The sequence below is a fragment of the Rhincodon typus genome, chromosome 45 (genome assembly GCF_021869965.1).
Source record: "Rhincodon typus isolate 14 chromosome 45, sRhiTyp1.1, whole genome shotgun sequence".
Taxonomy (NCBI): Eukaryota; Metazoa; Chordata; class Chondrichthyes; order Orectolobiformes; family Rhincodontidae; genus Rhincodon; species Rhincodon typus.
In genome coordinates this window covers 945154-968391 of record NC_063376.1, presented here as the reverse complement: position 1 = coordinate 968391, position 23238 = coordinate 945154, and the positions used below count along the sequence as shown (strand labels likewise).

Sequence of the window (23238 nt, the reverse complement as noted above, 5' to 3'; positions counted from 1 at the left end):
GGCTGTTATTCTCAGGACCAGTAGTAGGGGCGCCGCACACAGTCGGAGGGTCAGCGACAAAGGGGTGCTGAGGGATTGCAGCACTTGGAGGTTCCTTCTTTTAGCTGATTGTTAAACATGAGGCCATGTTTGCTCTTGTATATAGTAATAGATTGAGACAGCATGGAAACAGGCCCTTTGACCAAGTTTCCCAAGCTAAACCAGTCCCATTTGCCTGCGTTTGGCCCATACCCCTCATTTGAGTGCCCAGCGCAATATCTATCTCTCAAGTAACAAAATCACTAGAAAACCTTATCTGGTCCCGAACTTGATGCTGTGTTTGGGAGCTCCCTGCGCACTAATTGGCATTTACAAACGTGACTCCACTTGGAAAATGCTGTATTGGCAGTGAAGAGTATTGTGACGTTTTGAGAGTTGGAAACATCCTTTGGAAATGCAATCAAGTGTAATTCAGATTAAGGCACGGGTTTGGTGAACAGTTAAGCCACTTACTGTTGGATAACAGATCAGAAAACCTCAGTCTGAGCTGCGATCTTGGGGAAAAATGAGAATTCTTTCTCACCCCAAATACAGGTCAGTCTTGAGATCAAAACAGAATCACTCGCTGTGCTCAGCAGCTAACCACATGTCCAGGCGTCTTAAATAAAAAGGGACAGTGATTCCTTGGCAGTGAATGGCATAAGTCAGGGTGATATACTTTGGCCAATTATGAAGCACCTTTTACTTCACCAGAAACAGGATTACCAACCCTGTTTAAACGAGATGACAAACAGATTTGATGTGCACTATCAAAGCAGATCAACAACAATACTCACAGATGCAAAGATCTTGCTGATGGCAGCTTCTATCTGGAACTCAGTCGCTCCTGAATCCATGTTTGCACTGATCATGTATGCCATCGACTGGAAAAGACAGAAAATAAAGAATCACCATTACCATCCCCAGGCATGACAATTACGGCTGCTGCTTCAACTGCCTTTTCCGCTCCACATAATCAGCTTTAGCCAGGTGGCTAGCGCTCTCACAGCGACAAGTTTAACACAAGAGACTTGAGCACAAACATAAGGTCATCACGCCCAGTACAGCGCTGAGGAGGCTCCACACTGTCAGAGGGTCATTTCCCAAAATGAACTGATCCCATTTGCCTGCGTTCGGCCCATATCCCTCTAACCTTTTCTCTCCATGTACCTGTTCAAACGCCTTTTAAATGTTGTAACTGTACCAGCCTCTACCACATCCTCTGGCAGCTCATTCGATACACACACCACCCTGTCTGGAAAGGTTGCCCCTCAGGTCCTCTAAATCTTTCTCCTCTTACCTTAAACCTATGCCCTTGAGTTTTGAACTCCCCTACCCTGGAGAAAAAACCTTGGCTCTTCACCCTATCCATGCCGCTCATGATTTTATGAACCTCTACAAGGTCACCCCTCAGCCTCCTATGCTCCAGTGAAAAAAGTCCCAGCCTATCCAGGCTCGTGTTATAACTCAAGTTTTCCAGTCTCGGTCTCATCCCTGTAAATCTTTTTTGTATCCTGTCCAGTTTAATAACATCATTCCAGTACAATGGCCTTGTATTCCAAAGTACAAATATGGCCTTCCCAATGTCTTGGACAGCCTTAACATGATATCCCAACTCCTGTGCTCGATGCTCTGAATGATAACGCAAGCATGCCAAATGCCTTCTTCACCAACCTGTCTACATATGATACTACTTTCAAGTAACTGTGTACCTCCACCCCTAGGCTTTTCTGTTTGACAACATTCCCAGGGCCCTACCATTAACTGGGTAAGTCCTGCCCTAGTTTGTCTTACCAAAATGCAACACCTTGCATTTATCTGAATTAAACTCCATCTGTTATTCTTCAACCCACTGGCCCAGTGGATCAAGATCCCATCCTAATGATACTATGGCTCTAAGAGGTATATTTTGTCCATTTGGGCACACACAGTTTCTGATAATTGAACTTCAACTTGCATATATTTACTCCTCAATTTTTCCTCCTGCTTCAACCTGTGGCGTTGTAACCTTGTTACCAGTCAGGAAAAATCCCAGGATATATTTCCTGTAACACCTCAGTTGCCTGGTTTTTCTCTGGCTTTTCAACCACAGTAGGCATCATTCCTATCTGTGATCCCCCAGCTATATTGTTATACCAAGGATAAACTGCATTTCTGGAACCAAGAATTTCTCTATTACTCCTACCACCACATTTCACCAAACTCTCCAACCTCATGTTATATAATAAAACACTGCTCCTTTTCACCATGAATTCCACATTTTACCACCATTTCTGGCAATACTCCTTCTGAATTACACATCTCTTCATCTTTCACCAAAGACTGACTTGCTTCCATATCCCTTATAATCTTAATTTCTTTACCTACTCCTCCTGGCATAGATGAGTAAATCTTACCCATTCAAGTAAACCCCTCACCAGGTTGCACATTCTTTTGCAGCTTTTTAGCTCCCACTGTAATTTCCTATACCACTTCAACAAACTCACTGGCTTATCCTGCTTTCCCACATCCATCTTCCAAGTGCTTTACCTAAACCACCAATGCTGCAACCTCAAGTGGCCTACTTTATTTAGTGAAAACAAATTTTTTTTTTTTTTTAAACTTCTCTTCCCCCTCTTGGATTTCCTTTTTACCCTGTTGTAAACTATCTTTACTATCTTCAATGAGATCTCCCTTTCCCTTACCACCCAAGGATTTCTCTTTTCTCCAGTTTCTATCCCTCACAGATTGAAATTGACGTTGGAAGCCAAAACTTTGATTTATGAACCAACTCAATCATCTGCCATGTACGCTGCTAATCTTGCAGCTTTAACTCTCTGCTCTTCCACGAGTTCTTACTTGTTCAGGAAGTGAATTTTTGAACTTCTCCAAAATAATCGTCCCTCTAAAAGCATCACATGTTTGATCTACTTTCAATGCCCTAATCTACCTATCAAAATTACTTTGTTTGATACTTCCAAACTCAACATATGTTTGACCAAGTTCTCTCCTTAGATTCCTAAAAAGTTGTCTGTAGGCTTCTGGTACTAGTTCATATGCACTTAAGATAGTATTTTTTCCCCACCTTATTATTTTCCCCAGATACCTCCTCTGATAGTGATACAAATACCTCACTAGCTGTATATACTGACTTTGTTTGGATCAACAATTCCCACTTGGTCATCAGCCATTTCACTTGTTTAGCCACTTTTTCAAATGAAATGAAAAAAGCTACCACATCCTTCTTGTCAAACTTATGCTTGGACATATTTAAACAGATCCCCACCAGGCCTTTTTCCATGATGGAATTGCTCTCCATCACTGTCCTCATCACTGATCCATACCTTTCACCTCCATCTCCCAACTAAGTCGACTTTGAGTTTTCAGTTCCAATCTCTGAATTTCAAAAACTCTCGCTTTCTCCCTTTCTTCTGCTAAGGCCATCCTTTTCTTTTTCCCCAGCTTTTAATTGTAATTCAAACGGTTTCATTTCTTTTTCTCTTTCTTTTTATTCTGCTAAGGCTATTCTTTCCTTTTTGTTTCACTTGCTATTGCTTCTAATTCAAGCTGCTTCATTTGCTATTGAATTTTAGCAATCTCCAATGATTCTGATTGAATTCCTAGTAATTATAAATGTATAGCTAATGCTGCAAATATTTCCCCTTTCCTCACAGATACAGGCAACTCTAACTGCATCTTGTTTGCCAATTCTGAAAGCTTCGCTTTGCTCTCTTTCTGGCAAACTCTCAAGTCACTTCTTCCGCCCCCAAGAAACTCTTGAGACTGAAAGAGCCATTATTACACAAGGCACACCCTGTTTAAACCAACCGAATGCAACACCTGAAATAAAAAACTCATCGTCTTTGAATCCAATAATCCTAAACCCAACATGGAATTAAACATTTTGATTCTGGATGAGCTCCCAGACCAAACCTCCTCAAAGTATATTAAGAAGGTAGCCTAGACCCTAACAGTTCTTATTTTAAAGTTAAGTGTAAGGTGTTGCTTTCCAAACGCAATTCAATTGGTCAAACTAAATCAACATTAAGCAAAACACACTATTTTTACACGACAGTTAAAAGAAAACAACTGGCTTCACTGTAACTATCGAAATGCTTAACAAAATAATTGATACATTTACTACTAATTAACTGTTCCAATATAGTAAAATCCCATAAACACACCCTTGGCAAAAAGGCAAATTCAGTAAAATAGGTTGTCTCACCTGCAAATCTAGCAGCATGAAGAGAACACCAACTTTTAGCTGTTGACTCTTTCCAAATGCATGTAGATCCTAACTTTCAGGATCCCCTCCAACAACTTACCCACCACTGATGTTAGGCCTAGCCTTTTCTTGCAGCCTTTCTTAAATAGTAGCACAACATTAGCCACCCTCCATTCTTCTGGCGCCTCATCCATTGGCTGTTGATGATACAAATATCTCCGCTAGGGGCCCTGCAATTTCTTCCCTAGCTTCCCACAAGTGTACAGGTCCTATTGCTACTGGAAAGAGCGCACTGATAACTGTGTCCCAATCTGCCACAAGCCATCACAAATGTGTAAAGTAGCCAATGTAAATCAACACATGATCACTCTGCTTCACTGACTGCTATTCAGGACAAAAGCAATTCAAATCAGGTCTCACCATTAACAGAAAATAACTATTTACCGCAAACACTCAAATGGCAGGGAAAAGAAAGAATTACTAATCTAAATCTATACGACTTAAACAAATCTCTTTAAACCACCAAATACACAGATATTCACAAGTAAGATACACAAAGTGAGATGATTTGACACATATAAAAAAATTAAGACAAGGAAAACAAAATTCTAAAGACCATAAATCCAGACCACAAGATGATTTCTCAGATTTTAGCAACGATGACACACTGTCTGCAGAGTCATGTTTGTTCTTCGAGTCAATAGTTCATCAGGTAGATCTAGGTCTTTCTTGTATGAGAACTCTAATTTTTTTTGGTCTTCTCACTCTCAGAGAGGGGAGAAAGAGGTACTTTGCTGGCTCTAGATGTTTCTGGCTGCACTGCTCTCAAGTCTGTTGCAAACTATAGTTCAATGAATCCAAAGGCTGTCATCAGGCAGTTCCTCTTTACTGGAAAAGCCCTTGGTGCAACTGTCTTCATAATGTAACAATTTCTCTTGTCCAAAAGCAACACAGCGTTGCATATGTGCAAAACTACCATACAATCTCACTTTTTTTTTAACATGCAAAACTCCTAAGATATTTCAGCTATATCGGAGTGTCTGATTCCATTCCAGGTTACAGGCCAAAATGGAAAAATATGATGTCCCTTACACCATGGTTGATATCCAAGGAAGAGCAGGGGAGCTCTGCTCAGGGCCAATAGTTATTCCTTAATGAACATCTCTAAAAACTGATGATCTGGGTCATTCTCCCATTGCTGCTAATGGCAGTTGGGCGTGTGCAAATTGGCAGCTTTCCTACACTAAAGCAGTGACTACATTCGAAATGAGCTGTGAAGCAGTCTGAAACATTCTCAGGTGGTGAAAGATGCTATATGAACGCAGGTCTATTTCATGAAGATTGTTGTGCCCAGTTACAGGACGGAACTTGCCATCACTGGGCAGCGTAAGATTAGGAAAAGAGAAACCCGAGAGTTTCCTGGAGGACTGAACACAAGCTGCTTGAGTTGAAGCACAGCCTGTAACCTGCCCTTACCTCCGTCACATACTGCAGCACTGCCATGTGAGCAACCTTCTCCTGAATGGCACCAAAGTTGTGAATCTTGTTCCCAAACTGGGTCCGATTTGCAGCATGGTCAACCTAACAAAATGAAATAAAATACAGTGTTAGAACAACACTCTATTTTTGAACCAGTAAACATTTCTGAATTTGTGAACGGATTTGATGGGATGGATGTACAGAAGATGACTCCCATTTATGGATGAGACTAGCGCTAGGGACCATTATGTCAGTCAGTCACTGAACATCCAATGGAGAATTCAGGAAAAATGTCATCCCAAGGGAGTGGAGATAATGTAGAACGCGCTCACACAGGAGTGGTCGAAGTAAATAATGTCGATACATTTACGGAGCAGCCTGGATAAACACACAAGGGAGAAAGGAACAGAATGATAAGCTGATGGGGTGAGATGAAGAGGACTTGAAAAGAGGCCTGTGTGGAGCAGAAACACTAATACCAAAGAGATGGGCCAACAGCCTGTTTCTGTACTAATAGGAATATAAATATATAAACTACATGGGGAAAAACTGGAAGATAATGAACTGTTTGAACATTTTCCAGAACAAAAATAGAGCTTATTGCCCTTCATCGTTGGAAAAGCTGCCTTTGGAACACACTATGAAGCCTCTGTGACGATTGCTGCCTAGCAACCCTGGCTGTATTTGACTTCTGCTTCAAACACCTCAGGAAGAAAGAAAAAGGTAAATCAGCAACAAGGAGCAGTGAGGCTGCAAGATTTTTCTCTCTATTTCTCATTGGGAAATAAAATTTGGGAACCCGTTAAAGTTGACAGCTCGGCGTATTGGCTACCTTGCAAATCCTGAAAAACTGAACCATCACTACAGTCTAAGGATTTGATTTCCAATCAAATTGAAGCTTCCATCAGTACATGGCTGTCAACAATTTCATTTTGTCAACAAGAAGATCAGTGGACTGGGAGAATTCATCAACTTTGATTCTTTATCTTGAAGGCCATTGGTCAATAAGGATATTTTCTCCCGTTCCTTTTTAAATGATATCACTGCAGAGTCATTCTGTGTATGTGTGTCAACTATTTGTTTGGGAGTAAAAGGGGACACCTTCTAATCATGAATTAGAACATAGATAACAACCAGTTTTGCCAATTGCTTTAAAATAAGCTTTGTGTAATGATAAAGGGATTATTTTGTTGATTGATGGTGGAAGTCTTTTTATTCTGGAAGGCAGTACCGAAGGGAAACAAATGGCTATTCTGGCGATCGAGTTTAAACATTTATATTAATGGCGTAACTGGTAGAGTGGTTTGGCTTGATTGTCAGGGTGTTCCTCCCTCTCAGTTGCAGCAGTATAATGAACTAGAATCATGAAGAGATGTGCCGTTTAGCCCATATGCCTGTGCCAACGGTTTGAAAGGGCAAACCAATAAACGTGTAACAGTTCATCTAATTCTCCACTGGAAATTTATTACTGAATCTGTTACCACCACTTCTGCAAATGATGGGTTATGGACCGATTTGCCATATGAGAAATCATTTTCCATCTCCTCAGCACTACACTTTTGGAGAACTGCCTTAAATCAATATCTTATGAAGCCAAGTTGTAGGACGTAAGTGCCAGTGGCTGGAGGGTTTATTCCTAAACAAAAATAAGAGCTCACAAACGCACAGTCCATTGCTGAAGGTTCATTCACCCAACTTCCTGATAAGTTCACCATTCGACTTAGATTGAATGAGTTAATGCCTACATTCAGGGAGGACAAAGCAATTGACAGTGGTAGCCTAGCAACATTGCTAACCGAAGAGGTAAAGCAGGGAATGGACTAACAATGTAGAAAACTCAAGCTCAAAACCCACCAAGTCAGCTGAATTACATCAGGAACATTAAAGAATTGTTACAGTGCAGGGGGCAGCCATTTGACCTATTGTGTCCACGGTGGCTCTACAAACAATATCCCACCTTGAGCCGTTCTATCAGCTCTCTATAACCTTTTCAAACTGTCGGATTTTCCTTTGAGTGCCTCAAATGAGCCTGGTCCACCATAGCCTTTAAGTAGCACATTTCTAATGTGGAAATAAAAGTCAGTATCTGTCATATAGTGAGAAGATTGAAAGGCTTGTAGAGGTGACACCTATAATATGCTAATGAGATGGTATACATGATGCAATGCCACACAATCTTTCTCTCTCTCTCGCAGCTGAATGGCAAGATGAAGACAGTAAAATGTTCCTTAAATAAAGTTGATGTTTTCCTTTTGTCAGACTGTTATTAAAAACAAAACCAGCACATCCACATCACTTCAGTGAAGGAAAACTGCCGTTCTCACCCAATCTGGGTCTATTTGTAACTCCTGTCCCAAACCAGGGTAGTTAATTCTCAAATACTGCCTCAAGCAACATAGCTGTATACTGTGCAATTAGGCATGCAAAATGAAGGCTGGCCTTCACAGTGATCCCCAAACGATGAGGTTAACGTAAAAAGAAAACCTCACAAATCTGTTTACCCATTCACTAGTATGAATAACCCTAATTCGTAAGCTAAACATGAATTCTAAAAAGTCATTTGCCCATTAAAATCCATTGCACAAAAGGAGAGAAATCAAACCTGCTCCAACACAACAGCCTAGATAGTGAGTTACATTTCAATCTTAATCTCAACACAAATGTTTTATAATTTACACAAGACTTGCTAGATTTAACTCTGATAACTGTCTACCAAGTACAAATGTAAGGTGGGGAATTTTATTGGTGCACAAAGGGTGTGGGACAGAGCACCAATGGGAGACCTCCAAGCTCTCTTGGGTAAGATTGTACCCAGAACATGTGCACACTGAAATGAATTGGGAGAGAAGACAGATATGTTTGATAAATCACTGAGGGTGCTCAAGACTCTCGATTTCCGTAATGACATCAAAAGATATGGGGATTGTAATAAAAGTATACGTGCGAAATTGCAATGCTCTCTCAGCACTGACCCCCCCCACCCACCGAAAGCACGGCACTCCCTCAAGCACTGACCCTCCGACAGTGTGGCGCACCCTCAGCACTAATCTCTGATAGTGTGACACTCTGTCAAAGCTGACCCTCTGACGTGGCACTCCGTCCGCGCTGACCCTCTGACAGCGTATTTCTGTCTCCATAGCCAATGGGAGTCTGTGCCTAGTCCATGAACATAAATTTATCTCTGCGTTTCATTCTTTGTATCAGCAACTCTGATGCAACAACAGAACTCTATTGACTGCTTTGGGAAATCCTGAGATTGTGAAAGTTGCTACAGAAATGCAACAGGGGAGGTAGACGGTAATGGAGGAAGAAACAAAGGCTTTGCAAATATAAAATATGTACAATGTTGATGAATAAAATTTGGCTTAAAATGGAAAAATCTTTTTGAAAATATTTGAATTGGAATTCAAAAACAGAAACTAGGTCAGGTAGAATTGTTATGCAAGATGTGAGAAGCACATGTGGTAAGTGGCCTGCAACTCAGGTATAACTGTTTGAAGCAGAAAAAACACAAACAAGCAGTTTCCTAAAATATCTGCAGCCCCGCCACTCACTCATCCTGTCACCTGACCCAGCTCTTTGCCACAGCTGCCACAGTGACAGTGCTCAATACAGCAGATTTGACAAAACGAGAAGCAAAGTTCTCACCACCCCTTCCTCACTCGATTGGGAAACTCCCCGTGTACGAGCTGCCCTGTGAGAAAAACAAGACACCATGTTCTCTGCCCACAACCTCCACCCTCATTGCCAGTCCTTTCTCAATGTGCTGACTCAGACCAGGGGGATAGTTGCTCAGGACTATCCACTACCTTCCAACATCCACTCCCTCCACCACTAATGCTCAATAGCAGCAGTGTGTTCTGGTACAAGATGCACTGCATTAAGTCACAGAAACTACTCCAACAGCACTTTACAAACCCACGACCACTACCACCTAGAAGGCGAAGGGCAGCAGATACACGCGATCACCACCCCCTGTAAGTCATACACCCTCCTAAACTGGAAATATATAGTTGTCCCTTCAGAGTCGCTGGGTCAAAATCCTGAACCTACCTCCCTAGCAGCATTGTGGGTCTATATACACCATACCAAATGCAGCAGTTTAAGACAGCAGTTCATCACCATTCCTTCTCCAGGAGGATAGTAAGTGCTAGTCTAACCAGTGGTGGCCATATCCTGAGAACTAATGAAAAAGGTCTCCCATTCTGTTCAGGACCTGTTTTAATAAAATATTAGCAAATGGCAGCAAAGTATCCAGTTGCAGTGATTAGGACTCACCACAACATCAGTGCTTATGTCGCTGGCAGCAGAGATCCTTGGTCTATGTTGGGCTGTTAGTGCCAGCGCCACAAAGCCCAACATCCCATGAAGCGGAGGTTGCTACTCATGATCCTTGTCTGAGGACTTCTGAAGTAGATGGTTTTGGGTGTGGAAAGGGTTAATCACAGACCTGGCACTGGGATGAGGATAGGAAGAAGCAACACTGGCACACTGTATTCTTTAAGACAACGGGCATTACCTTTATCCAGTGAAAAAAGATGCTGGTTGTTTCTGTGGGTAACACTCCCACCTCCAAGTCCCACTCCAGAGTCTTGAGCCTTAATCCGGACTGATACTGCAGTACTGACACAGCACTGCACCCTCAGCACTGCCTCCCCTCAAAGGGGATGTTAAACTGAGGCACTGTTCAGGATGCCTTGATGATTGTATAAGGTACTATTTTGTGGACAGGCAGTGGAATTTTCCTCAGTGACCTGACAAATATTTAATCTCTCAATGAGTATCACCAAAACACAGACGATCTACAAATATTCAAACTAGGAGCAGAATTTAGACCATTTGACCCCTTGTACCTACTCTGCTATTTAATAACTTCATGGCTGATCTCAATGTTTCAAACTCAATATTCCATCTATTCCCAATAACCTTTCAATTCCCTTCATCTGTCTTACAAATGATGACGCTTTCCCCTCCTTCTGAGGCACAGAACTCCAAAGATGCACAAACCTCTGTCCTGAAAGGGTGACCATTGGCTTTAAAACAATCTCTCCTAGTTCTGGACTGACCCACAACCACCTATCAAGACTAAATTAAAACCGAAAGAACTGGAGACGCTGTAAATCAGGAACAAAAACAGAAGTTGCTGGAAAAGCTCAGCAGATCTGGCAGCATCTGTGAAGAAAATACTCAGAGTTAACATTGTGTCCAGTGACCCTTCCTCAGAACTGATGGCAGCTAAGAAAACATTGGTTTATATGCAGAAAACAGGGAGGGGAATGGGGTAAGAGTAAATGATAGGATAAAGGATAGAGCCCAAAGAGAGAGAGAAAAGCAGTGGAATAGACAAAGGAGTTGATAACGATCTGGCTAGCTGTGTGAATAGTTGTTAATGGGGACTGTTAGTGACTAACAATAGGTAGTGTGTAATGGCAGGCTATGGGATAACAAGGCCTGGTTGTGGGGTAGGGTGCTGGGACATGGGATAGTTTAGGTTTAGGCCCTAAAATTATTGAACTTGATATTGAGTCCAGAGGGCTGCAGAGTCCCCAAGCGGAAACGAGGTGTTGTTTTTCCAGCTTGCGTTGAGCTTTGCTGGAACACTGCAGCAAGTCAGAGACAAAGGTGTTGGCCAGGGAACAGGTGGTGTGTTAACGTGGCAGGCAACTGGAAGCTCAGGGCCTTTTTTGCGAGCAGAACACAGATATTACACAAAGTGGTCACCCAGTCTACGTTGCGTTTCCCTAATGTACAAGAGACCACATTGTGAGCAGCGAATGCAGTAGACTAGTTTCTGGGAAGTGCAGGTGAGGTGTTGTTTCACCTGGAAGGCATGTTTGGGCCCTTGGATACTGGGGAGAGAGGAGGTAAATGGGCAGGTGTTACACCTTCACCGGTTGGAGGGGAAGGTACCATGGGGCTGTGGGTGGTTGTCAGGTGAAGGAAGAGTGGACCAGGGTGCCCTGGAGGGAACAGTCCCTGTGGAAGGCAGGCAAAGGAGGGGAGGGGAATAGGTGGCTGGTGGTGGCATCTCACTGGAGGTGGGGGGAAATGGCGTCTGATGATCTTCTGGATGTGGATACTGGTGAATGGTTGGTACGGACAAGGGGAAGCCTATCGCTGTTGCTGGAGGGAAGACAGGGGGTGAGGGCGGAAGTGCAGGAGATGGGTTGGACCTGATTGAGGCCCCTGTCTACAACGGTGCTGGGCAATCTTCGGCTGAGGAAGAAGGTGGACATTTCGGAGACTCCCTTGTCAAAAACAAAGCGCAGCCTTTCCCATCTTCCCTTATAAAACAACCTGCTCATTCCGGGTATCAATCTAGTCATCCTCTGAATCGCCTCCAAGGGATTTATATCATCCACTAAGTGAGACCAAAACTGCACACAGTATTTGAGGTGCGGTCTCACCAATGCCCTGTACAACTGAAACATAACATGCTTACTTTTATGTTCAATTCCTCACATAATAAAGTTCAGCACTACATTAGACTTCCTGATTGAGTGCTGTCCCTGCTTGCTAACTTTTTGACTCAGGCACCAGAACACTTCACCCCTCTGCATTAGGAATTCTGCAGTTCTTCTCCATTTAAATAAAACTCTGCTGTTTTATCCTTCCTAAAGTGAACAACTTCACATCTTGCCACATTACACACCATCTGCCAGGTTTTTGCTCATTCACTCAGCCCATCTACATCCATGGGGGCAGCACGGTGGCTCAGTGATTAGCAGCGCCAGGGACCTGGGTTCAATTCCACTCTCAGGCGACTGTCTGTGTGGAGTTTGCACATTCTCCCCATCTCTGCGTGGGTTTCCTCCAGGTGCTCCAGTTTCCTCCCACAATCCAAAGTTGTACAGGTTAGGTGGATTGGCCATGGGAAATGCAGGGTTACAGGGATAGAGTGGGGGGATGGGTCTGTGTGGGATGCTCTTCAGAGAGTTGGTGTGAACTTGATGGGCGGGATGGTCTCTTTCCACACTGGAGGGATTCTATTCTATTCTAAATCTACAACTTCCTTCTCCTTTTCACAACATACTTTCCGACCTAACTTGGCGTCATCTGTGAATGCAGTTGCCATGTTTTCACTCTGTTCCTCTAAGTCATTGATGCAAGTTAGAAAAGGCTGAAACCCCAGCACTGACACCTTCAGCATTCCACTTGCCACATCCTGCCAATCAGATGAAGACCCAACTGTGCAGACTGTCCTTTTTTCTGCCAGCCAGTCAATTCTCTATCCTTGTTAATATGTTACGCCTCCTACACCATAAGCTTTTAGTAATAACCTTTGGCATGGCAGCTCATCACATGCCTTCTGGAGATTCGCACAGAGTATGTCTGCAAGTTTCCCTTTCTCTACAGCACATGTTACTCCTTCAAAGAACTCCAATATTTTGGTTAAATACAATTTCCCTTTGACAAAACCATGATAAAACTTCTCGATTACCGTGAGCTTTTACCTTCAGCCATTCTCCTCTCTTTCAAATGGTATGTTAATTCAATCATATTGTAGTCACTACTACCTCGAGGTGCCTTAGAGTCATAGAGCTGTACAGCATGGAAACAGACCCTTCGGTCCAACTCATCCATGCTGACCAGATATCCTAATTAATCTTGTCCCATTTGCCAGCATTTGGCCATATCCCTCTAAACCCTTCCTATTCCTACACCCATCCAGATGCATTTTAAATGCTGTAATTGTATCAGCCTCCACCACTTCCTCTGGCAGCTCATTCCATACATGCACCACCCTCTGTATGAAAAAGTTGCCTCTTAGGTCCCTTTACAATTTTTTCCCTCTCACCTTAAACCTATACCCCTAGTTTTGGACTCCCCTACCCTGGGGAAAAGACCTTTGCTGTTCACCATATCTATGCCCCTCATGATTATATAAAACTCTGTAAGATCACCCCTCAGCCTCTGATGCTCCAGGGAAAATAGCCCCAGCCTATTCAGGCTCTCCCTATAGCTCAAATCCTCTAACCCCAGCAACATCCTTGTAAATCTTTTCTGAACCCTTTCAAGTTTCACAGCATCCTTCCTATAGCAGGGTGACCAGAATTGAACACAGTATTCCAAAAGTGGCCTCACCAATGTCCTGTACAGCTGCAACATGACCTTCCCAACTCCTGTACTCAATGCACTGAAATAAAGGCAAGCACACCAAACGCCACATTACATAGTACCAGTCGAATATGACCGGCACCCTGGTCAGTTCCAGAGTGTGCAGGTTAAGAAACTCTCTCAAAAGCATTCTATTAACTCCTTATCCAGTCTACTATTGGCAATCTGATTTTTTCAGTTCATATGTAGATTAAAGGCACCCATTATTATTACTGACCCTTTACCACAAAAAGGTGTCTCCTTGTATACTGAAATGACTGCACAGAGACTGGTATCCCGTCACCAAGACCCCCTTTACTTACTTGTGCACAGTACACTGGCTGTGGCCAGCCAGCATGGAATCAGTCACCTGAACTGAGGAGATTCTGAATCTCCTGCTTCTATTGGTCAGCCAGGACACACTGACTGGCCCAGGGAAACAACCCCAATCAACAATCTTAGTCAATAAGATCCACCTGGTTCCAATCACTACATATACTTTGTCCCATATTGCGGTTACTGTTAGGGGGCCTGTAGGCCACTGTCATTAACAGTCTCTCTAAGCAGCACAGCCACTCCAAGGGTCACGCACACTGACCAACATGATGTCGATCCCAACACTGACTTATAGTTTCCAAAGATCCCACTCCTGACTCCTGTTGTGAAGTTGGGTAGAGTAGTTGTGGATTGGAAGGCAGCAAGTTAGAACTTGGTGTTTGTAAAATGCTAGGGGTGAAAGTAGTGCGTGGTCCCTTGAAAAGATTGTGCTTTTTCTATGCATAGAGATTTAAAAAGGATGCCTGTGAGCAGCTTGAAAGCTTGCAAGAGCATAGAGAGCACCTGAATTGAAACATTTGTATCACCAGGCCATACAGTTAGCAGGCCAAGCAGCAGTTTTGTTTTCTTATCAAGACAAGTTCTGAATTTAGCCAATCAATTTGAATGAGGCTTTTACGCTATCAAAAACCAATTACATTTAAATCTGATGGCTTTGACAACATAGGACCAACCCTATTGTAAGAAACTGATATGTCATCAAGGGTATAAAAGAGGAGGGCAGTTGGACAAAGACAGGAGACCTAACTGCCACCTGCCAAAGTTAACAGTTCTCAAGAGAGAATCACTGGCTCTCACAGTCTTCTCTAAGTCTTAGAGAAAGCACCATCTAAAGAACATGAGTACCTATAGCACAACTAGTTAATATTCCTGACATAAGAACTGACAGAGAAGGCATTCCTGACAGAACATTCAACAGAGACGGCACAGAATAATCCAGAAGACACATAACCAGGCTGTAATTTTAAGAGACTAAACTCTACTTTATTTTATTTTTATAAGTGGGACTTGTATTTATTGGAACAGCATACCATCATAGTGTTGTTTTATTCAGGAATAGTTAGTAGTTAGAAGGGGTTTATTTGGTTTGTTAATGGTTTAGTTAATTTGTTCACTGTTGGAGTTAGATAAATAAATTATTATTTGTTGATTGTAAAGTGAGTGTCAGGGATTTATTTTAATTAACCACTAGAAGTTGCTGTAAGGCAGGTTACATGACTTTTCACACACCGTTTTAACTGATTACAGGGCTCTTTGGGGGTTTCGGTTTTAGTTCTCAGAAAGGGAGGGGGAGAAATCAACCTCCACTTTATAACATTCCTTTTTCCGATATTCCTCATCTCCACCCAAGAGATTCTACATCCCGATCTCCTGATCCAAGGTCATCTCTAACTATTGTACAACTGCCATACTTAATTAAAATGCTAGCCCTCCAACTTTACTTAGCCTCCTAATTTTGTGGAATGTCATACACCGTTCAATATTCAGGATCCAATCTGGATCGCCCTGAACTCTATGTAAGGAACATCAGCTTCCACTTATTTCATTGACTGTGCATGATCAATTTGTTTACCTTGTTCTGAATGTTTTGTGCATTCAGATACAGAACTATTAGCTTTGTTTATGCTACATCTAGTCTTGATTATTGATGCATTCCTAAGATTTGTCTCTGTCCTTACCTGCCATTCTCTGACTCCATTTTCTATATTACTATTTTCCTCTCTTGCCTCGTCTCCATTATCCAGTAACTTTTGCATTGCTGTTTGTGGGTGTTTTCTGTGTATAAATTAAATGTCACATTTTCTATATTACAACACTTTAGAGTCAAGCTTCCCACGTATAGACAATACAGAATTTGAGGACATCCTGAGGTTGTAGAAATGCCAGTCTTTTTCCCTTTGGAACTAGGTCTACGCTGAAAAAGCATAACGGTTGAATATCGCCAAGGAGCACGTGACATTGTGGGATACAAGTCAGCCATTGAAGTGGGCCAGCATCTGATGTAGAAATGGTTTCAGAGACACTTACTGCCCTGGCAATGACTCCTTTCATGGTCCCAGAGAGAGCAGCTGCCATGCCAAAGCGTCCATTATTCAAAATATTCATGGCCACCTTGAAACCACCGCCAACTTCTCCCAGCACGTTCTCCACTGGCACCTTCACATCCTCAAAGTGCACTTCCGCTGTGTTTGACGCTTTGATGCCCATTTTCTTCTCTGGAGGCCCACTGAAACACAAAAGGACAGAGATAAGGATTACTTGGTAAAGATTAGGGCTGCTTATTGACAAAGTTAGAAAGTAAAAACATGAGAAGGTATGTATAGATCTTTGGTGAAGCAGCAACTGGTGTTTTGTGGCCAGTTCCCTGATGGGTACCATACTTCAGGAGAACTGGCAGTGCTTTGGAGAGGTTGCACACAGGATTTACAAGAATACTGCCAGGGACGTGGAGATACTGGGATTGTTCTTAGAGCTGAGATAGTTAAATGGAGAGTTAATACAGATGCTTAGATTCATAAGGGATTTGATTGAGTAAACAATGAGAAACTATTCCCAGTGGTAGGAATATCAGAGGGACACGGAGTAAGAACAATTGGCAGAAGAACCCAAAGGAGAGATCCTCCGGCTGCTCTGGATCCCTCCCTCAGTCTAAAGTTGAGCAGGTTAGGTGCACTTGGCCATGGGCAATTCAAGGTTACGGGTCAGCGTAGGGGGCTGGGTCTGGGTGGGATGCTCTTCAGACGGTCAGTGTGGACTCAATGGGCCGAATGGCCTGCTTCCACACTGTATGTAGAGAATTTTTTCCACAGTAAGTTGTTGTGATCTGGAATACATTGCCTGAAAGCAAAGTGGAAGCAGATTCAATGATAATAATCTAAAACTCTTTATAAAAGTTATCTGAAAAATAAAATTATTAGGGATATGAAGAAAGAGTGGTTGGGTGTAATGGGACTAATAGAATAGCTCTTTCAAAGAGCCCGAACAACACAAATGGGCCAAATGGCCTCCTCTGTATTTCTATGCTGGAAAGGATAGTGGTAGAGACACTTCAGTTGGTTTTCCTCATGCCACCTGGGCCTTCAATCAATGAGGCTTCATTCTCTCCCAGATCTACAGTCCCCAAATTTCCTCAAATGGGTTTCAGGTTCAGTTTGTGAAGAATAAGCTCCCAATCATGGATGCCCCATGTGGTTGACTGTGTGTTCTTAGGTCAGGGGAGGGGCAAGAGAGATAAGCTGGCTACAAGCCAGATTTGCTAAGATGCTGTGGTTTGAGATGCACTGTTGGAAAGATCGCCTGCGTGGAACATAAAACTCAGCGCAGGCCATTCAATCGCTGTAGCCTGTTCCACTATTCAATAAGATCTTGACTGATTTGCCCCAGGCTTCAATCTCTATTTCATGCCAGCTCTTCATGGCCCTCAACCCACGTGCAATTCAAAAATAAACCTACCTCCTCTTTAAATACTTTCAGTAATCTAGCCCCCACAACCCTCTGGGTTAGAGGATGCCAGACTCACTCAATCCCCTATTAGAAGAAATTTCTTCACGTATCGGTTTTAAATGAGTGCCCATTTATTCTGAAACTATGTCCCCCTAGTTTGCGACTCCCCCACTAGTGGAAATATCTTCTCAACATCCACCAACTTTCTGACATTACGTCAGTGAGTAGGTTTCAACAAAGTACTTCATTGGCTGTCACTGTTCTGGGGTGTCCTGGCGTTGCAAAAGGCACCTCTAAAATGCCAGATCTTTGCCTTACAGCCAAAACTATGGCAAACTGATCTCCCATGGGTTTGATTGGGCTGTGCGCAGTAGCAGCTGTGATGTTTGGGGTAAGTATAATTGAGGGGCAGGGATGTGTAGAACAGGATGTACAGACACCTTCAATCACTTTCCGTTTTTTGTCCCACCCTAAACCTCTATGTAAACTTGTAATGCTGCAATAGCACCCTCCTGCCAGTGAGTGGCAGCACTGGGGTGTTTTGAAGTAATTCGCTGGAGGGAAGGTGCAATTATAAAAATTCTGGAGATCAGTGGGTCAGGCAGCGTCCATGGAGAAAGCAAGCTAATGTTTCAAATCCTGACAACTCTTCATCAGAGCTGACGGGAAGTGCGGAGGGGGCAGCGTTTATGGAACAGTTTGGGTGGGGGGTGGGGGGGGGGAAGGGTGAGTGCTGGGGGAAAAAGTTCAGATTAAGTGATTGGAATGTGAGAAAGGCAGAACAATGGTGTGTCTAACTGCCGCACTGGAAACAACAGACAGTCCCATTGGACTCGAAATGTTAGCTTGCTTTCTCTCCATGGATGCTGCCGGACCCGCTGTGACCTCCAGCATTTGTTGTTTTCAGTACAGATTGCAGCATCTGCAGTAATTTGCTGCTACATTATATTTATCCAGGATATTTGCATGATAAATGTTTGTGTAGGAGTTTAGAATGGAGGGTGTGTGCACCGCCACAACATCTCACAGCCCCACAGGTTAAACACGACCTACCTCGTCACTCCTCCGAATCCCCGCTCCACAATAAATGTGGTGATTTTGTCCTTCACTTCACCGGTTGTTTCATCTTTCACCGACATTTTAGCAAAGACAGTGAAGATATCTGCCAGGCCACCATTACTGCCAAAACACATGGACATGAGTACAGGGTTACCATCATGCACACCAGGATGGCAACAGGACTTATTAAACAAACTGCTTCAGATGATGGGTCAGGCATGCAGTGAGCTAACGGTTGTAGGTTTTGAAGACACAGAGATGAAACCCGGTCACAGTAATTGTGCAAATGAGATACAAGGGCACAAATCTCACTAGTAAAACAACAGCCAGTTCATGACATACGCCATTCTTCACGTGCACGTTAGCCAGGAAGTTGGGGCCTAGGGGAGATACACTGTGATTTACAAATTGACAGAATTCACTGAACAATTTGTACCATTCACCCTTATCACACTTGGGTTTTGTGAAGTCACTTGACTCAGCACATTAGTTGCCAATTACACTCAGCACAGAGTTAGAACTTGTCCTTGTTAGTGAATTTTGAGCTTCTTGGCCGGACCAGCATTTATTGCCCTTCCCTAATTGCCCTGTAAGTGGTGGTGGTGAGCCACCTTATTGAAATCCTGCAGTCCTTAGGCTGTAGGTTGACCCACAATTCCATTGGGGGGGGTGGGGGTGGAAATGTCAGGATTTTGACTGGCAACACTGAAGGAATGGCGATATATTTCGAAGTCAAGATGATGTGTGCCTTAGAGGAGGACCTTGCAGGGGATGGTATTCCTATAGATCTTCTGCCCTTGTTCTCCCAGCCCTAACTGATTTTTTCAATCCATAATATCATTGGTTAAAGGGGTAGCCTGTTGGTCCTATCCTTCTCTGGAGTCCTTGGTGCCTGTTCCTGCTTTCTCCCCAACACCTTTGATGCTTTGGCCCTAAGAACTATATCTGACTCCTTGAAAACACTCAGTGTTTAGGCCTCAAATGCTTTCTGTGGCAGCGAATTCCAGAGGCATTTTTTTTTTTTAAAAACAGAAGTGGAGAGTTTCCAGACTGACCACGCAGTCAGAGATTATCGGGAGAAGTTTCTATGTTTCTGTGCTATACAGGCAGGAATGAGGGGTTGAGGTCACAATCATTTTTGCCATGATCTTACTGAAAGGCACAGCAACTTCGAGAAAACCTCCTCACTCTCAGTCCTAAATGGCCTGCCTATTATCTGTAAACTGTGACCTCCTGATTCTGGACTCCCTGGTCACCAGAAATATCCTTTCTGCATTTAGCCTGTCTAGTCCTGTTAGTATTTTATAGATGTCTATGAGATTCCCCCTCCCCTTTCTTCTGAAGTCCAGTGAACATAGCCCTAACTGATCCAGTGTCATTTCATACATCAGTCCCACCATCCCAGGAATCAGTTGGGTAAACTTTTGTTGCATTCCTTCCATAGCCTGAAATTCCTTCTTCAGGAAAGGAGACCAGTACTCCCATACAATTGCAGAAAGACATCCCTACTCCTGTATTCAAATCCTCACGCTACAAAGGCCAATACACTATTTGCCTTCATCACCACCTGCTGCAGCTGGTGTACAAGGTCACTCCGGTCTCGTTGCACCTTCCCTTTCCAATCTTTTGCCGCTCAGATAATAATCCACCTGCTTTTTACTCCCAACTTGGGTAACCGCACGTTTATCCATATTATACGGCATTTGCCCAATCATTCAGCTAGTCCAAATCGTACTGAAACATCCCTGTATCCTCCTCACAGCTTGTCCTCCCTCCCAGCTTTGTTCTATCTGTAAACATGGAGATATTACAGTTAGGAGAATTAAGAGCAGGTGTATGTAACTTCCTCCTTTGAACCTGATATGCTTTTCAGTAAGATCATGGCTAAATCTGACGGTGGCCTCAACTCCGTATTCCTGCCTCTTAAACATAGAAACAGAAACCAAAAGAACTGCGGATGATGTAAATCAGGAACAAAAACAAAGTTGCTGGAAAAGCTCAGCAGGTCGGGCAGCATAGAAACATAGAAACCGTCCCCCCCGATAATCTCCGACTGCCTGGTCAGTCAGGAGCTCTCCATCTCGACTGTAAAAATACTCCACTCTCTGGGGAAGACAGATCCACACATTCAAGACCCTTTGAGAGAAGAAAATTTACATCTCAGAGTTAAATGGGAATCCCATTTTCTAAAAACTGTGTCCCCTAGCTCTAGTCTCTCCCCTTTAAAACATTCTCTCAGTATCCACCCTGTCAGGTCCCCTTACGATCTTATATCACTCAATATTTCTCCCAAATTGTGTGTTTATCCACTTCATTGACCAGTGGGAAACCTACTTTACAATTTAACTTCCCATCTGTACTCACTGTATTCACCTCCACAATGTGGAGGTGCCAGTGTGGGACTGGGGTGGACAAAGTCAGAAGTCACAGGACACCAGGTTATAGTTCAACAGGTTTGTTTTTTAAAACACAAGCTTACAGAGCATTGCTCCTTCGCCTGGTGACAAATATGCAGCGCTCCAAAAGCTTGAGATTTCAAATAAACGTGTTGGACAATAAGCTGGTGTCGTGTGACTTCTGATTCATTTCCACAGGAACAGGAGGAAGCCATTCGACCCCTCAAGCTTGTATTGCCCATCAATGAGATGCATTCTAATTCTGACCACTCACCGTGGCTCTCTAATCATGAAAATCCACTAGTTTCAGATGTGAAATGTATTAGGGTAACATCCACTGTGTGCTGTGTGAAAGACTCCCACAATTCTATCATGGTCTTGTGCAAAGGCAGGTGTTTGGATTTCATTGCCCCTCTGCCAGGTGAGCCCATACCTGATCCAGATTTTGCCCCCATTAAGGATGTAGTACTTTCCGCAGTCGCTCTTTTTGGCTGTGGTTTTGATGGATGCAGCATCAGAGCCACTGGCAGGTTCAGTCAGACAGAAGGCAGCGATTGTTTCTCCTGAGCAGAACAAGCTCACAATGATATAGCAAATAGTGTCACAGCATCTTTTACAGCATTTCACAGCCACCAAACTCCTCACTGTTCTCATTAGGGAAATTCAACAGTCAATTTGCACTCAGTAAACTCCCACAAACAATGGCCACCTAATCTGATTTAATGATGCCAATTGAGGGATTTGGGAGAGAACTTTCAGTTGATAATGGCAGCCATGAAATTTTTCACATTCATCTGGGAGGGTAGAGAAGGTCTCACTTTAATGACCAACTCTAAAAACAGCACCTCCAACACTGCAGCACACCCTTAGTGCTATGATGGGAGTGTTTACCTGGACTACAGGCTCAGGTTTCCTGGCTGGTGCAGCTCAGTGGTTAGCACTGCTGCCTCACGGCACCAGGGACCTGGGTTCGATCCCACCCTCAGACAACTGTCTGTGTGGAGTTTGCACATTCTCCCAGTGTCTGTGTGGGTTTTCTCCGGGTGCTCCGGTTTCCTCCGACAGTCCAAAGAAGTGCAGGCTAGGTGGATTGGCCATGCTAAATTGTCCCATAGTGCCCAGGGATGTGCAGGTTAGGGTGGGTTGGCCGTGCTAAATTGTCCCGTAGTGCCCAGGGATGTGCAGGTTAGGGTGGATTGGCTGTGCTAAATTGTCTCTTAGTGCCCAGGGATGTGCAGGTTAGGTGGGTTAGACATGGGAAATTAGGGGAATGGGTCTGGGTGGGATGCTCTTCAGAGGGACAATGTGGACTTGTTGGGCCGAATGGCCTGTTTCCACACTGTAGGGATACTATGATCTATGAACTCAGGGCATACTGTCTCAGTGCTACTCAGGCAGCTGTGACTAACACTAACATTTTCAGAAGCACAGAATGGGGTTTATGGCCTCCCTCTACACTGTCCCCCATCAAACACTCCCAGGCCAGGGACAGCACAGGGTTACATACAGAGTAAAGCTCTCTCAATACTGTCCCCATCAAACACTCCCAAGACAGAGACAGCAGAGACTTAGTTAGACTAAAGCAGTTTCCATTTTGCTTAGACCTAGAACACTTCTTTAATTCTGGTTAATAGGAATTCGGTTTCATAAGAGACTGTCACAGGCAGTGAGAGGGGTGCCTCACAGTGGACAGGATTTTAACCCCATACACAAGGAGTGAAAGGCCAGGGTCTTTCCCTGGCTGTGCTGTGGTAGCTCAGTGCTGCATACCTGTAGCCAGCTTTGGAAGGTACTTCTTCTTCTGGGCATCGTTTCCAAACAGGAGAATCCCTTTGAAACCAATGGATTGGTGGGCACCCAGAGTGATGCCTACACCCAGGTCATGCATGCCAACAATCTCAACCAGTCGGGCATACTATCGAATAAAAAAAAAACATTCAGATTTTTTATGTGTGGGTGACCCTGTGACCCATACACTAATTACCGTTCTCCTTACAAAGGACCTGTGAATTTTACTGGTCTCCTGACATGCTGGTGACTCATTTCTCCTGTACCCACTGAGGCTTAGGCTCTCGTTTCTGCTCAGCAATTTCAGAAAATCAATTGGAAACTGAAGCACCCAGAGGGAAAAACATGTTGTGTTCTACCACCCTGTAGAATTGTACAGCACAGGAGGCCAGTCAGCCTGTCATGTCTACAGTAGCC

The 23238-nt window shown here is 43.5% G+C and overlaps 1 protein-coding gene across 2 annotated transcripts in view; it reads right to left on the bottom strand.

Annotated features, from left to right (window-relative positions):
• acadvl (acyl-CoA dehydrogenase very long chain) overlaps positions 1-23238 on the bottom strand; it is a 65135-nt gene that overhangs the window by 22155 nt on the left and 19742 nt on the right. For both annotated transcript variants that reach the window (XM_020518847.2, XM_048620154.1), the window contains exons 6-11: positions 22804-22948; positions 21467-21596; positions 18632-18757; positions 16163-16361; positions 5699-5803; positions 816-902 (exon numbers count right to left, since the gene is read on the bottom strand). In XM_020518847.2, the coding sequence (XP_020374436.1) occupies positions 816-902; positions 5699-5803; positions 16163-16361; positions 18632-18757; positions 21467-21596; positions 22804-22948 (792 nt within the window). The remainder of the gene's footprint in view (positions 1-815; positions 903-5698; positions 5804-16162; positions 16362-18631; positions 18758-21466; positions 21597-22803; positions 22949-23238) is intronic.